Source organism: Equus asinus, chromosome 17, assembly GCF_041296235.1.
Source record: "Equus asinus isolate D_3611 breed Donkey chromosome 17, EquAss-T2T_v2, whole genome shotgun sequence".
Lineage (NCBI taxonomy): Eukaryota > Metazoa > Chordata > Mammalia > Perissodactyla > Equidae > Equus > Equus asinus.
The window spans coordinates 36,880,272-36,898,323 of NC_091806.1; the positions used below are offsets into that span (position 1 = coordinate 36,880,272).

General features: G+C 37.6%; 1 protein-coding gene across 1 annotated transcript; it reads left to right on the forward strand.

Annotated features, from left to right (window-relative positions):
* Positions 1-15,845: 15,845 nt before the first annotated feature.
* On the forward strand, positions 15,846-16,781 carry LOC139040697 (olfactory receptor 4D10-like). The gene has a single exon (XM_070487449.1). It carries the CDS (start codon positions 15,846-15,848, stop codon positions 16,779-16,781), a length of 936 nt encoding a protein of 311 aa, XP_070343550.1.
* Positions 16,782-18,052: the final 1,271 nt, after the last annotated feature.

Genomic DNA, 18,052 nt, shown 5'->3' on the forward strand with positions numbered 1-18,052 from the left:
CCTGATAATTTCCAGCAATGTTTTAGTGACTACCCTGTGGTTTATCTTCCTACTTGTGTCCTACACAGTCATCCTAATGATACTCAGGTCTCGGACAGGAGGAAAACCATCTCCACCTGCACCTCACATATCACCAGGGTGACCCTGCACTTTGTACCCAGTATCTATGTCTATCCCAGGCCTTTTACTGCCCTTTCCACAGATATGGCCATCTCTGTCACCTTCACTGTCATTTCCCCTCTGCTGGACCCCTTGATCTACACTCTGAAGAAGTGGAAAATGAAGTCAGCCATTAGGAGACTGAAAATAAGACTCACGCCTTCTGTGATAGAACACTTAATAGGTAACAATTTATTTTTCCAGTTAAGTTAATAGGTTGCTGATAACTCAAGCTTCTGGTAAGCATGAAAGAACTAGTGTTATAGGATTGAGCTGGTTGATGTATTTTCATTGAAATACCAAAGTAACCATGTGTCAGTCAGGAAACTATAAGGCAGGTGAAGAGACTGCTGAATCCAATTCCTTTTCAAGAGGTAAGTAAATAGAAACCTAGACATAGGTTTGCTTTGCTCAAGATCTCATATCAACTTAATTACAGAGATGTCTTCCGAAACCAAATCAATTGCTCTTCCACCAATTGAATGTAAATTGTTACATTACATGTCTATGCCAGACTGAAATCCTGCTCTAGAAGGATCTCCTGATCAGTGCATCTGAAGTACATATATATGGGTATATATGGCCCATCACAGTATAAGACATTTTTTCTGCTTCAACTCTAAAAGGTCTGGTGACCTTGAGACCCTCAAAGGTAGATAATGGTTGTCTGTCTTGATTCCCATCAGTAATGACGAAACTTTGAAATATTTTCCGTAATGGCCTAAAGAGATTTATCTCGTGTGGAAATAGATGTGCCAGATTCACATTATTGTGATCAGTTTCGACAAAGGCAGAACCTCAGGGATCCTCCACAAAGAGAAAGCCATTCTCATTATTCAAGAACTGATTTTCCAATTACAGCCTTACCAGGGCCAATCTGAGACTGGCTTCCTCATTGAGGATTTGCACTCTTCCCACTTTGCATTTCCCAGAAGGGAAGGGTTAGAGAAGATAAAACTCTAATGAATCTAGTTTTCAGTCAGTGGGTGTTTTGAACTGGAAGTACAGGCTAGTGTTTTTGTCTAGAAAAACACAGTAAAAGTAAAGTATTACAGCTGAAAGCTCTAACTTCAGAGTCATACAAACCTGAGTCCAAATCCTATCTCTGTCATCCACCAGCAGTGAGATCTGAAGCAAGTTATTTTATCTTTTCACAGGTCATAGTTCACCTATACAAAGATACTTATAATATCTATCTCATAGAGTTGTTGTGAAGGTTAAAATGAGATGGTATATGTGAAACATACAATGCCTAAAAATAGTAAATGCTTAGGGAAAAACTAATGTCATTTTGATATCATCTGTATTGCTCGGCCTAACACACATGATGTCCTACATTGACCTGTTTCACACTCCTCCCATGTGGCCCATACTCACCATTACTTGGAAAACACTAATGAGGTAGAAAATATGGGAATGCACATTGAATTCAAAGCATCTTTCATCTTAAAATTTCTAGCTTTCTGTCATTAAAATATGACAATAACTTTGCTTGTTATTTTTACAGCTTGAAGAACCATCCTTAAGCTGATGAGATAAAGCATAGGAGAGTTTCATATCTAAAGAAAGTAATGGGTCAAAGATAAAATCTTGGCTTTTAGAGTAGAAGTAAAAGATCAGAGGAATATGTCAAATCCCATGGGACAAAAAAGAGCTCAAGGAAAGTTAGCCAAAGGATACTGAGTGTTGAGGACAAACTTCACTTATGTCCCACATTGAATGTGGAATGGCCCCGGAAGCATTCATTAACTAACTGGTTCAATTGATTGCCATTTCCTGTCACCTGGTCAGTCCATTCTACTTTTTACAATATTAACCTAGCTCCCCTGACATGAAAATTCTAACAATAATTCATACATGTTAAATCACCATTCACAGGGTCCTGCTACCTTTGCTCAGGTATCTCTGGTCTCAAGTTCCTGAACATTTCTATGTGAAATTGCCTATGAAAAATGCACACCAAAAACCACTTATACCCTATTTCATGCCAATGTGTCCTTTCCTTTCCTTCCTAGATCTTGTGGCTCACTCAAATTAGATTTTTATCACTATGTCAGAATTGGACGGCACCGAAGATCTCTAGGGTCTGAATCACTGTGTCTCAGAAGCATAATCCCAATGGCGCAAGAACCCAGGAACCCCTGTCACATCATTGTCACTGAGACTTTCTCAAACCACGTAAACACACAACACAATCTGATTCATTAATTTAGGTGAAGGGGAAAGAATTGCATCTGACTGCACAAACATATATCATTTATCTGGATGACATAAAATCAAAACCTGAGCTGCATTTTTTTTCCAATTAAATCAACTTTTACTATTTTTTAAGCTCTGCTGCTAAGAGCCAGAAAAGTCAACTGGCTCTGGGCACACAAGCCTTTCATACTATCCTCTCCAACATTGCTCCCTGAATCAAACATTTCAATGATCAACATCTCTGGGTAACCATAAACCCAATAAAATAAAATAATTCTGAAGTAATTAAACTGATGAATATCAAGAGCTGTCACATGCTTCCTCCCTGGATTCTAAGTGTGCTGTGGATCTTAGAGATGTAGATTAAAATAATTGATTAGTGTCAATGTATATATTGCATTAAACAGAAACTGCACATATAAATCTACAACATTCAGTCTCTGTGAGCTGCCCTGACAGCAGCCACAGAACTTTGATTTTTCCATTGCTACCATTTTATTCAAGTTTTATTTCCAAGTCGATTGCCAGCAAACTGATTTTGGTCAAGCGAAAGACTGCACAGTCCATGGTGTGCATGACACCTCCTTCTTGAGTCAAGAGGGATAAATGCACTGTCTAGAGAAAAAGATAATGACTGAATGTACACCGGTGCATCTGTATTTACTTATGAGATGGAACAGAGAGGAGATAAGTGCAAGAGAGTAGGAGAGCTTGATGCCATTTTAATGACTCCCATGGGAACTCCATTGAATTGGACACTCAGCTTCCACTTTCATACCCAACAATATTCCCTTTGCTAATTTCTTTATTAGGCTTTATGAAGGACTAATAGTGATGGCTGAGGCACTGTAAGTCAAAGCGTAAGAATCAAAATTGATTGATTCCCTGAGGTTGGCTTTTCCCATCTGAAGGAAGAAGATAACAAATCACTAGCCTTGAGGTAGGCTTTTCATTAAACATAGAATTTCCCCAGAATCCAGTTCCTTTAAGGTGCAGTTGGAGCATCATAAGAGAATCAATTTCTCACTAGGTGACTGACGTCAGATAGTGTTGGAGTTTGTGAACGTCTGAAACTGAAAAGTGGTTAGAGTTGATTTTTCAGAAATACTGCAATTGCATGAAATGTTCCTATTGAAACCAAAACTCTTAATGAAGCAAACAGAAGAGGTAGTTTTTCAATACTAGGAAGAGGGGAAATGTGGCTTGCAAAATGTTGGAAGAAGGTCAGTTGGCTCCAGGAGATGTACTGCATTCTACTTGGAAGGATGGTGATTTTGGAGGGGTTCTGAAGGCAGTTTAGAGTTTGCTAATATCCCTAGCTCTCAGGAGGGTGATTGCCTTGGAAAAACAGCACTCAAAGACAGAAATTCCTGAATTCAGTAAGTGCAGCCAATCAGCTCTGCTTCTTGGCTGGGAATGGAAGTTTGGGGGCTTTAAGTAAGGTGTTTTAACGGCTAGCCTATCTGTACCCTTATGTGCTACTGAATATGAATAATGCTCTTAAAACTTTTAGGGATTCAATCAAGAGCAAAGGCTTTCCAATAATAATAAAGAGAAAAAGGAGCAACATTTGCTCAGTGGGAAGCTGGGGTATGGGGATTACACTCAGCTTGCAGGTTCTTTCCAAGATGCTTGATAAGCTTGTTTCCAAAGGATGGTCCCCTTTAGGGTGATTTCTAAGAAATCCTTGTGATCTGTATTTTAACCTTACAATAACACATCAAATAGTATTTCTTTATCCATTTCCCCCTCTCCCTCTGAGGTGCATTAGTTTCAATGCAGTGTGCATAATCATATACTTTAAAAGTATTCTTCCTACTCTTTGTAAAAAGATAGCATCCATAGGAACAGACCAGATCCATTATATTCAAGGGGAGTTCATTTGAGATAATGCTACTCAGAACTAATTTCTGCATCTTGCCATTGGAGTGCTACGTAGTTAACCCAGGTTCTTGGTGGAGGTGCCTCTAAAGACTGCAAAGTTTGCTTTTCAAACTCTGCCTTTTTCTTTTTTCAATGTCACCTCTGATATCCTCTCATGCTAACACACTTTCAGCTACACTTCTCTTACCATGTGCAGGCTTCTTAAACCCACATACGCATAGGAATCATCCCATAAATGTTTGCTTAAAGCAAGAAAAAATAAGCAAAGCAGAGCTCCATTATTATGCCCACATTTCCATAATGTTGAGACCTTGAAAGCTGCATGGACACCCCTGGAGCCTGATGTCCAGATGAATGTATTTGTTAATGAGGATTATAATTTATTTTCTTTCTGTAAATGTTTATAATATAAATATCTTTATTTACAACTCCATACAAACATTTATTTATGTTTATAAGCAGGTTTGTGATACAATACTTTGATTTTTTGAACGTATGTCTTACCTCAAACCCCTAAGGGAAAAGGAAAATATCCCCAAAGGAGAGATCGCATTTGCCACTTACCCCAACTGTTGAGAAGAGGGAGTTGAACCACAGGGTCAATAGCAAGATGAGCCACTCTCAGACAAACCCCCACAGATGAACCTGGCATTTGTAACAGAAGAAGCACTCACCTCGGGCTGAACAGATTGGCAACATCAGAATCCTCAGCTTCTTTCAGTTTCCAAAACAGACATAAAATCTCATCGTATGAGGTAGGTCTTATTATCATCGTATTGTGGGTAAAGTATAATGGTGCAGGCTAAGAAGTGACTCCAAGCCCTGCCCTATGAACCTAACGTGTATTTTTCATTGGTTTGGTACAATTATTGAGTAACTTACCCAAGGTCACACCAACTAGGAAGTTATAAAACCTAAATTGCTTAAATGCTCCAGATGATCTACATATATATATCCAAAATGCAAGTGTGGGACTGGATACTGTTCAGTACACCTCCTGGATGGAGTTTACAAACATTATATGCCCAAACGGTACTATTTTCCTATATATCCCCATGATTTTGTAACTCCTCACTTTTCTTTCTGCTGACTCCACAGTCTGCAACACTTTTATTGGCTTAACTGTAAACTTCCTAAGGAAAAGATCTATGTTTGAGTCACATTTCCCTCAAAAAAGACCATCTCAATGTCATTATGATGGTTAATTTTATGTGTTATCTTGATGGATGACAGGGTGCCAAGATTAAGCATTATTTCTGGGTGTGTCTGTGACAGTGTTTCCAGATGAGATTAGAATTTCAATTGATGGGCTGAGTAAAACACATTAATTGCTTCCCCAACATATGTAGACATCATCCATTGAGGGCCTAAATAGAACAAAAGGTGGAGGAAGCAGAAATTCACCCCCATTTTCCTGCCTCATTGCTTGAACTAGGACATCTCATCTCATCTTCTGCCTTCAGACTAGGATTTACACCATTGGCTCCCCTGGTTCTCAGGCCATCAAACTAAGATTCAATTACACCACCAGCTTTCCTGAGTCTCCAGCTTGCAGACTGCAGATCGTGGGACTTCTCAGCCTCCATAATCACGTGAACCAATTCTTCATGATAATTTTCCTTTATATATCTGTATATATCCTATAAGCTCTGTTTCTCTGGTGAACCCTAATACAGTCATAAAAATGGTATCTAGAGGAAGGAACAAAGAAGGAAATAAAATAGGAAAAGTAAAAGAAACAGGAGAGAGAAAGAAAAGAGGAAGAGAGAGGACAGGTGACACAGGAAGCTGTTAGGCTTGTCACAGTGGTTTCCTGAGTAGGATATTTGAAAATCATTGACTTATCATTCCAATATCCAAAAGAAAGATTCTAGAGTGGGCTGCTGTCATTCATTAAAATGTATTTCTACATGCCAGATTAACCAAAGACTCCTTTGGGGATGATTTCTCCACTTTCAAGCTATGGTAAGTATAGTGTGGGAAATTCTTACTTCTGGGATTCTAGAGACCTGAAATCTCCTACGTTCATTACTCTGCACATTCATTCTTATCACTCGATATTGTTGACATAAACATCAAAGAGGGAGAGATTGAGATGAATCCTAACTGATGACAACGGAGTCAGAAATGGGGCTCCTGTCTTATTCTTCTGTGTGAGCAAAAAGGAGATTGCTGGTTGGAGGAACGTGGTCTCTTAAAGATATTTTCTAAGATTTAAAGAGCAAAATGAAAAAAATAGAGAAATTGAAACCAGAATCTGAGAAAAAATTACAAGTGGACAGCATGGCAACCTGAATAACACAATAATTTGGGAGGACCTAAAGTCTGTAGGTGAGAGGGAAAAAAAACATAATTCTCAGGTTGTAACTGGTAAAGACTGTAACTATACAACTATAAAGGTAACCATTATGAAGTGGTGGTCAATTAAATTTCACTTTAAATGAAAGTCATTCTTTACATGAAATTAAAATGTTATGATCACCATGTTAATTATTCTTAATATTCTACTGAAGGATGATGTACATGCATACAGAAAAATGCACATAGGTGTACAGCTCAATGAATTTTCCCCCAAGCAGATTATATTTTGTAACAAGCACTCAGATCAAGAAACAGAACATTATCGGTACCTGAAAAGCCTCCCTCATATTCCCTTTAGTTTTGTAATTTTTTTTTCTTTATGTGAAAAAAATAAGAGATTTCACACTCTTTTGTGCCTGGACTATTTAAGTTGACATTGGGTTTTTGAGATTCATTTGTGTTGTTTCATGTAATATATGTAGCTCATTCCCATTGCTGTGTAGTATTCTATGAATTTAACAAGTTATTTATTTTTTCTACTGTTGGTAGGCAATTGTGCCATTTTCCATTTTGACTCAATTACAAACAATGCTGCTATGAATATTCTAGGATATGTCTTTTGGTGGACATATCATATCTACTTATTTCCTAGGAGTGATATAGATTGTTGTTAGGATGGAGATATACACACACACACACACACATATATATATACATAAATATGTATGTATGTATATATATAACAACATCAACAACTGAACAATTTATATATATATATCTCTACCCTAAGATAGATGATTAGATTGATATAGATATACATACCGATATACATATACAGATAGATATACATATATATGTAGATATAGATATATAGCATCAGTCAATACAATCAAACAGCAACATGGTTATCCCAATTTTACAGACTCACCAGCAGGCTATGAGAGTACCAATTGTTCCACGTCCTCACCATCTCTTGATATTTTTCATTTTTTCAGTTTAGCCATTTTGGTAGGTAGGTTGTAGTTTCTTGCTATAATTTTAATTAACATTTCCCTGATAATTAATGAAATTTAATTGGCATTTGAGTATCTTCTTTTGTAAAGTTTGGATCGTGTCTTTTGCCATTTTGTGGTTTGTTCATCTATCTTCTTTTTACTGATTTGCAGGAGTTCTTTATATATTTTGGACGTGAAACATTTCTCAGCTACATGTATTGTAAATATCCTCCCATGTGCAGGTTATCTTTAATTCTCATAATGGTGTCCTCTGTGAACAAAAATTTCTCATGTCAAATTTATGCTTATTTTTTATTGTTTTAGGTGTCATATTTTAGAGTAAAAGTAGAATTGAACAGGTTCAAAGACCTGTCAGCCGTGTTTCAGGGGCCACAGTGATAGAACCAACCTGTTTAGGTGACTGAGTGAAAAACCTGGGTATCTTCCATCTAAGGGTAGCATACAAAATTGTAGACATAGGGCATGCATAAAAAAACATCCTCCCCACTAAAACACCAAACTCAAGTAACAGAACAGACTACAGTAGATTTAATATCCCAGTCTTTAACTGTGCTGCACTTTCTTCTAGAGATATGCTTCAAAAAGAATTTGTGACCCAATGGTTCATGGAAATTATACTAGAGTGAAAGAATCAATTTTCCTGGGAATTACCAAGTTTCAAGAGCTGAGTTGGGTCTTATTTGTCTTGTTCTTTTTGGTGTACATGACAACTCTTATGGGAAACCTCCTCATCATGGTTACAGTTACCTGCGAAGCTCACCTTCACACTCCCATGTACTTCCTGCTCCACAGTCTATCTGTTCTTGACATCCACTTTTCCTCCATCATAGCTCCTAAGGTCCTAGCTGATCCTCTATCAGAAACAAAAACCATCTCCTTCAATGCCTGTGTCACTCAAATGTTCTTCCACCATCTGGCAGGTGCAGATGTTTTGTCTCTCTCAAATGGCATTTGATTGCTATGTAGCCATCTCAAAACCCCTCCATTATATGACCATAGGGAGTAAGCGATGATGCGCTAGCCTGGTTTCAGCCTGCTGGTTGGGGGCCTTTGTCCGTTCTATCATAAAGATTTCTCTGTTGCTGCCCCTTCCCTTCTATGCAACCAATGTTCCTCACACTTTCTACCGTGATGTCCCCCAGGTTCTCAAACTCACTTGCACTGACACTGTCACTCTGGAGCTCCTGATAATTTCCAATAAGGGATTAATCAGTTGGTTTTTACTCTTCTTTCTCCTCATATCCTACACAGTCATCTTGAAGATATTGAGATCTCATACTTGAGAGAGCAAGAGGAAATTCAACTCCACCCGCACCACACACATCACTGTGGTGACGGTGCACTTTGCGCCTTGTGTCTATGTTTATACCTGGCCCTTCACTGCCCTCACCACAGATACTGCCATTTTGATCACCTGCACTGTCATCTCTCTTTTGCACAATCCTATGATCTACACCCTGATGAATCAGGAAATGAAGTCGGGCATGAGGGAACTAAAGAAATGACTAGGACATTCAGAAAGGATCTAAATTCTATAAGGATGACATAACACTAAAATTTAAAGATAGATATCAAATTTCACTTTCTCAAAATGGCAAGAGATCACCTTAATGCTAAAAGCACAGGGGCATCTATGGATACCATGGAGTCATAAAAGAGGCGGGTCCTATATTATGTGCTGGGACTTATAGGTGATACTGCCTTAAAGTGAGGCCTAATCATGACTTTGAGTACCCACTCTCACTTATTCATGCCTCAAATATTGACAAAACACATATTACGTGACTCACAATGGTAGGACTAAGACTGCTGCAGGAAGATTAAAGATAGTCACTGTCCCACAGTCATATTCCAAGATGCTTTAAGAGGATATGGTCAAAGTGCTGTGGAAATATTGTAGGCACTTTACTTGAGAACTTCAGAAGAAATTTGACCATAAGTAGATGTTTTCAAGGGGAAAAAGGCAAAGAGGGGCAATCCAAGGAAAGAAATCAATACGTGCAGAGGGAGAGAATAGTATAAAAGTGTGCCACATTATGCAACAGTCAGCTCATTATAACAAGGAACTAGTACATTCAAGGAGTTAATACCAGTATTTGATATTTAAAAGGAAATTTCAAGATGAAGAACTCCATCTATGGTCACCTGAGCAATGCAAATCCATGACTTCTACAGGGGAGAGAGGATCCCCATACTCACTCCAAGGCTATAGTTTCCTCCTGGGCAGAAGGAGGCAATGATGTAAGAGGGAGTATTCAGAAAGAAATAACACTGATGGGTACAGGCTGTGGAAAACTCACACGGATTAATGAAAGGCTTAAGGGAAGACAAATACTAAGCATTTGGGAAGCAGCTGACCATTACATAGCAGGATTATCCCAGTCGCAGACTGGACAGGCCTAAATTTCCCCTTTGTTTCTGTTTTTTGGTTTTTTGGAGGTTATTTCCCAGCTTTGTTGAGATATAGTGGACATGTAACATTCTGTAAGTTGAAGTTGTACAACATGCTGATTTGATAAATTTGTATAATACAATATGATTACCACCATACCATTAGCTACCACCTCCATCACATGGCATCACATAATTAACATTTCCTTTTTGTGGTCCTCATTGTTTCTGCACTTAGAGACCTCATAACTTTATGCTTCCCACTCAATCCACTAGAAGGTAAAGAAAAGATATAAAAAGCACAAGGATTTAATCAGTGGATCTGAGAATTTGCTAGTCTCTATGAAATGAAAGGAATGAAAATGGTGCTAGGAGAAGGTTTATCTAACAATCCAGCTGATATTTCACTGAGATCTATTGTTGGCTTTACTGTACAATGACTCCCACTATGATAAAGCTCAAGCCATAGAAACTGGAACTCATTTATTCATCTGAGTAAATAAACGCTGTGACAAAAAAAGTTCAAAATGGAAGTAGTGAAAAACAGTAAAAGTTTGTTTCCTGCTCATGTCAAAGGCCAGAACTGGTCTTCAGAAAGAGATGTTCCATGCACTCATTTAGAGAGACAGGCTTCCGATGCTTCCATCTTGGGCTCCACCTCTTTCTAGATTCTCAGAATCTTCTCCATTCATCCAGAAAATGGAGGAAAGGAGAGAGGATTAAGAATTATGGTGAGAAAGGAGAGATGGTTATGGGCCAGTCCTGAAAGTAATGTGCACCCCTTTTGACCACATTCCATTGCCCTGCTCTTAGTCATATGGCCTCAGTTAATTACGAGGGAGTCTGGAAAATTTAATCCTGCTCTGTCACCAGAAAAAGGAAGAGAACATGGAAGACGATGAACTCCAACAATCTCTTCAACATATGTAGTTCATTACTAAGAAATTACAATTGGATTAGATGACAAGGACTAAGACTTTGTCTCTAAAATGATTCTCTCAATACATAGAAACATTTGCTGGAAGTACTACTGCACCCTTGGAATTCACAGAGAACCAAACTGAAATGAGGGAGATATGGGGAAAGGAAATTTAAATAAGAGGAAGAAAAAGGTGATCAAGGTAAGCCTGGGAACTAGAATGACAGTAGGCTAGAAGGTCAGGTCCCAAAACATAGTACACTGGAGGAGAGTGTCCAAAGAAGACTAGTCAAGAAGACAACCCTCACTTATCCTCATACTTTCTATAAGCTAGTTGTAAACAAACATTTAATAGTGCAGAAGCTCCTGTGGAGATGCGTGCCATCTTCTTTGTTGATTACTCCTTCATGTGTTCTATTTTATGCCTATCACACTTATGACTTCGAACTATATATAAAGCCATAACAATCAAAACAGTAGAGTACTGAAATAAAAACAGACATATAAACCAATGGAACAAATCAAGACCCCAGAAACAAACCCATGCAAATACAGTCAATTACTTATCAACAAAGAAGCCAAGAATACACAATGGGGAAAGGATACTGTCTTCAACAAATGGTACAGGTAAAGCTGGATAACCACATGCTTAATAAAGAAATCAAGCTCCTATTTTACACTATTCACAAAAACTAACTAGGAATAGAGTAAAGATTTAAACATAAGACGTGAAATGATAAAACTCCCAGAAGAAAAAATAGTGTAAAGTTTCCTTGATATTGATCTTGGCGATAATTTTTGATATGACACAAAAAGCACAAGCAATAAAAGCAAAAATTAATAAATGGGACTACAACAAACTAAACAGCTGCTGTACAGCACAAAAATAATCAACAAACGAAAAGACAACCTACAGAATGAGAGAAAATATTTGCAAATCATAAATCAGATAAGAGGTTAATATCAGAAATATGTGAAGAACTCAAACAACTCAATAGCAAAAACACAAACAATTCAATATAAAAATGGGCAGAGGACCAGAATAGATATTTTTCCAAACAAGACATATAAATGCCCAAAAGTTATGTGAAAAGGTGCGCAACATCACTAACCAGCAGAGAAATGCAAGTCAAAACTACTGTAAGATATCTCTTAATATCTATAAGAAGGTCTATCATCAGAAAGACAAGAAATAACAAGTGTTGGCGAAGATGTGGAGAAAAGGAAACTCTTGTGCACTGTTGATGGGAAAGTGAATTTGCACAGCCACTATGTAAAATAGTATAGAGGTTTCTCAAAAAATTAAAAGTAGAACTATCATATGAGCCAGCAATCTCATCTCTGGCTGTTTATCCCAAAGGAAATGAAACCAGGATCCTAAAGAGGTATCAGTACTCCCATGTTCATTGCAACATTAGTCATAATATCCAAGATATGGAAACAGTCTAAGTGTCCATCAATGGATGAATGGATAAAGACATGGTATATATATACAATGGAATATTATCAGTTATAAAAAAGAAGGAAATCCTGCCATTTGTGACAACTAGATGGACATCGAGGGCATTATGCTAAGTAAAGTAAGACAGAGAAAGACAGATACTGTATTATCTCATATATCTGTGTAAACTAAAACTCTAAGCTCACAGAAACAGAGAGTCGTATGGGGGTGCTGGGGGTTTGGTGAAATGAGATGTTGGTGAAAGGGTAAAACTCTCAGTTATAAGGTGAATAAGTTTTGGAGATCTAATGTACAGATGGTGATTATAGTTAACAATACTATAATGATACCTGAAAGTGGCTAAGAGAGTATATCTTAAATGATCTCATCACATACAAAAAAGTGGTACTTTTGTGAGGTGAGGAAGCTGTAAATTAACACTATGATGATAACCATTTCGCAACATATAAATGTATCAAATCGACCATTGTATACCTTAAACATAAGCAAGGATACATGTCAATAATATCCCAGAAAGCAGGGAAAAAAGAGAAGAATTACCCATCCCAAACACACAACCTGTATCATGAAGTTTTTAATCTGTATAGACTAGTTCAATGTACTAAAAAAAATGGAAAAGCAGGTAAATCCAAACCCATAAGCATTCCGGAAACAGTGAAAGTGCGTTCTACATAAGAAAAAACCATTCAATAATTTGAGTTAAGCGTGAGTAACTATTGTAATTTTGTAGACAGCTTTACTAACATAACTTATCTAGCAGTAATCCAAATTGAGAGATTCCATATGAATACAGTATTGGAAAACAGGAAAAAATTGCATTCCTCAAAGATCATCTAAGTCATGTTTCTCTACATGTGGAGACATATAGCAACATCATGAGACTATAACAAGTCTGCATATAATTAAATACTGGACTAGGAGCAAAGGCTTTAAGGTCCAGTTCTCTTCTAGTTTTTTGAGAATCGAATTGAAACATTTATATATAGTGTCCTCTTAGCTTTACAAGCGATGAAAATTGGACCCTTGTAGTCTCTTGGGCACAGAATTTGGCAGGTTTTAAAATAGTTCTGATTGAGCGATGGATAAACAGATAGATTTCCTCTACTGCCTCTAAATAATTTGGACAGAAACCAAAATGTATCTGTCTATGTGTGTGTGTGTGTGTGTGTGTGTGTGTGTTTACACATGTGCATGTCTCAGGAGCTTCTTAATAACTCCCACTGAAACCTCATCACTAAGAGCAGAATCAGACACTGACTTCCCCTTCCTTGTCCAATATTATTCCCTTTGTAGTTCTTATATTAAGCCTCAAACTGAGAGATTTGTATGTAAGACAGGGACACAGTGGAAATTCTTGAAGATGTGATTCTTTGAATCTGCCCTTTCTTTCCTGAAAGGGGAGAAAGACACTAAGATATTTAGTCTTCCAAAGGCTCTGCCTTCCAAAACAACATTTTCAAGAATTAAAGTCACCAGTGTTCTGTTCTGTACTGTACCAATAACTTACAATTTGCAGTTGGAGTTTCAGGATCAAAGATATTAGGTAAAGACGTTAAGCTTTTAGCTAAGGTAAAGGTTATGGATAGTGAAATTGAGATGTAATTATCAATTATGTATAAATACTTTGATATTTTCCAGGTATATTAAATGCTTCAGAGCCAAGATAATCTTCTCAGTGACAGAAACAACAAAGGTGGGTATTAACTATTGGAAAGAGAGATGCCGTGTTAAGAGGGATTTAGAAATGTGGTCCATTCTGTGTGAGAGAAGGCATGATACATTTGTTATATCCTTTGAGCCGCTTATTGGTGAGGCCACCTCAGACCAAAGTCAATGTAAATTGGGTTTCAAGAGCGCCTTTCTGCCAAATTCTTATCTTCAGACAGACTCTGTCAAACATTCCTGTTATACAAAATTAGACATTATACATATAAGATTGAAGCAGGAAAAAAACACTGTTTCTTCCATCCTATTTCCATCTCTTCCTTCCTTTAAACCAAATATAGATTCGTCATATATTCTGTAACAAAATCAAGTATAATAATAATACTTACTAAAATATGGTGGGGAAAATTAAGTAAATCAACTTTTCCTAAGTCTTAACACATAGTAAATACTTAAAAAATAGTAGCTTTTGTTACTGCTGGAAACCATAATATCTCCTATCCCCCCCAAATCTACTTCTATTCTTGTGACACATTTCACATTTTATCTTGCATTATGTTCATCAGTTTATAAAAATCATCCACTTTTGTTAGGCTACAAACACTTAGACAACGTGGTCTGATTTATCCATATACATTTGAAATTACAAGAAGTGTTCACTTTCTAAGAACAAGGTGGAGAAAATAATAATTACAAAATTTCCTAAGAATTATCAATAAGAGTTTGTTAAAAATAGACGTTATAGGAGCCAGCCTTGTTGCACAGTGGTGAAGTTGGCTCACTCCACTTGAAAACAGATGTTAGCTCAGGCCAATCTTCCTCACACACAAAAAAAGGCATTATTCTAATGATACCATTCTCTTTCCTTACTGTGGGACACCTCCACTCTCTTGATCCACAAACAGAAAGAGGCAGAGGAGAGTGTGGTTGATACAATATGAACCATCTCTCAAAAGTTGGTCACTATCTTTATTCTTTCCCCACACTCAAGCAAGGATCACATCAGTTATCCAAGATGAATAAGCTCTAGAGAATTGCTCTACAATATTGTAACTATACTGTATTGTGCAATTAAAAATTTGAGAGGGTAAGTCTCAAGTTTAAGTTTTTTTCTGACAATAAAATAAAGATATTTTTTGAGATTAGAATTTACATATTGTTTCAATCTGTTTCCCAATAATACATTTTAAATATGTTTAAATAATTATTAAGCAAACAATCTGATTAGTATAAGGAAATCACAATGACAAGGTACCTACATGGAATAATCAGCAGTTTTAAGAAATTCAATGTAAAATGGCCAACAGCAAGGAAACTGACTGATGCCACACAACATTGCAATAAGAAACTGAATAACATCCTTTTATTCAGAAAAACAAGAGCCTCTTGGAGTCACCAGAATATTTGCTAATATGAATTTTAAACTTGTAAACAATACGTCTACAATGACTGGAGACAGTTCTAACTTATCTTTGTATATAATGCTTGAAATGGTTCAGGAAATTCAATAAATTTGTGTGGAATAAAAAATATTTATAAAATTTTAAAACAAATAAATTAATTAAATAAAATATGCAGTGCAAATGTCTCTGCTGAATATAAATGCTTATTCTTTTCATAATAGTTTTATAGGAACAGAATTATTGAACAGCTTTGCATGTGATAATTTGATTTGATCACCAAACTGATTGCAATCTTAAAAATTTGGACAACTCAACAAATTACAAAGACCACAGTCACATGAAGAAGATTCTGAATTTCATTCTTAGTGCTTAGGAAGAAAATAAAATAGCCAACACTTTTCAAATGAAGCAGCTTGAAACAAAAGAGAGAGAAAGAAGATGACTCAATGGAGCTGAAAAACGGCACCAGGGTCAAAGAATTTATTTTCCTTGGCCTAACTCAGAATCAAGAACTGAACTGGGTCTTATTCCTTTTCCTGCTTTGGGTGTATGTGACAACTCTGCTGGGAAACCTCCTCATCACGGTCACGGTGACCTGTGAATCTCGCCTTCACACCCCCATGTATTTTTTGCTCCGTAATTTGTCTATTGCCGACATCTGCTTTTCCTCCATCACAGCTCCCAAGGTTCTGGTGGACCTTCTGTCACAGAGAAAGACCATCTCCTTCAATGGTTGCTTCACCCAGATGTTTTTCTTCCACCTTGTTGGAGGGTTGGATGCATGTTCATTGTCAGTGATGGCATTTGATCGCTATGTGGCCATCTCCAAGCCCCTGCACTACGTGACCATCATGAGTAGAGGGCGATGCACTGCCCTCATTGTAGCCTGCTGGCTGGGGGGCTTTGTCCACTCCATCGTGCAGATTTCCCTGTTGCTGCCCCTCCCCTTCTGTGGACCCAATGTTCTTGATACTTTCTACTGTGATGTCCCCCATGTCCTCAAACTCGCCTGTACTGACGTTTTCATGCTTGAGCTGCTGATGATTTCCAACAGTGGGCTGCTCACCACATTGTGGTTTATCTTCCTGCTTGTGTCCTACACAGTCATCCTAATGATGCTGAGGTCTCAGGCAGGGGAGGGCAGGAGGAAGGCCATCTCCACCTGCACCGCACACATCACGGTGGTGACCCTGCACTTTGTGCCCTGCATCTATGTCTATGCCCGGCCCTTCACTGCCCTCCCCACGGATAAGCCCATCTCTGTCACCTTCACTGTCATCTCCCCTCTGCTGAACCCCTTAATCTACACTCTGAGGAACCAGGAGATGAAGTCAGCCATGAGGAGACTGAAGAGAAGATTTGTGCCTTCAGACAAGGTATAGACTGGTCATTCACTCCTTGTCACTGCCTTTGAAAATGTTTGTACATCCAATAACCTGGATTGTCTAAAGGATTTCTAAATAATCTTGATATTTCTACTAAGATACACATGACTTTCGAAGATTCTGATCAGTATGCAATAATAATGTGAAAAGAGAGTTTTCATGTTACAAAATAAAGTAGAGAAATCAAATTGTTAGCTGGAGATTTGCATATTGCTTACGCAATGCAGACTTGGAAGAAATAAAGAAAACAGAATCGATATACACTCAAACAATCACATTGAAATTGTTCTGGGTTTTATTTCCCTATTCTATTGCAATATAATTGAGAAACACAAATGTTGTTTACTTCGGATGTACAACTTGATGTTTTGATATACATATAGATTGTGAAATGATCATTGGGAGAAAATGGGTTTAGGTGGAATCCTTCACTGTTGTTTCCTGCAACTGCATGGGATCTACAACTGTCTAAATAAAATTATCAATAAGAAAAAGCAAAAATATATATACTCAGACATTCCCATTATATACACGTTACCAGGAAGTGTGCTGAGATACATAGGAGAAACACAATGCGTCTTGGGCATGGATTCTATAAGGAATTTCTTGATGTTATCACATTTTAATGAGGTAAACACATTCAGATTACATTCCTCCTCTGACTCTCTTATATGACTAAATTACTATTACCTGAATATTTTTCCATCTAAAGCCTACACTCCAGTGGCTGAGTGCAGGTTCCTTGAAGCCAGCACAGCTTGAGTTAGAATATGGACCTCAATAACCATGAGTTCTGTCACCTCATGTAAGGCCCTTACTCTGGCCGTCCTCTGAACCCCACACCCGCTGTACATACTTCCACCACATCCCTTCAGTGACTTGGGCTCAGCTTGAGCACATAACTCAGGACCTTGTTTCCAATTCCCTGTCCTCCTTCTTTCCATCCGCCCCAAGTAGGACAATGCTTTCTTTATTGTATCCCCAGCACCTGGCACAGAAAGTAGAACATAGAAAACACTCATAAAGATGGTTGAATTACAAAACTCAGTGAAGGAACATCACCTATCACTCGTTTCTGTTCCTCAAGTCATTGGAGAATAGGGTTAACAAAACAATTGATTCATTGTTATTCTGTTAACATTGTTCCCTAAAAATGACAGAAATTTATGAAGCTGCTTCAGGCTATGCATATCCATTCAAAACGGTTGGCATGAGTGAAAAACATTATTCAATATATGAGCTTGGCTTTCTGCTATTTACAGGTGCTG

Coding starts and splice junctions, on each gene's coding strand:
- LOC139040697 (XM_070487449.1), top strand. CDS start 15,846: ATGGAGCTGAAAAACGGCACCAGGGTCAAAGAATTTATTTTCCTTGGC.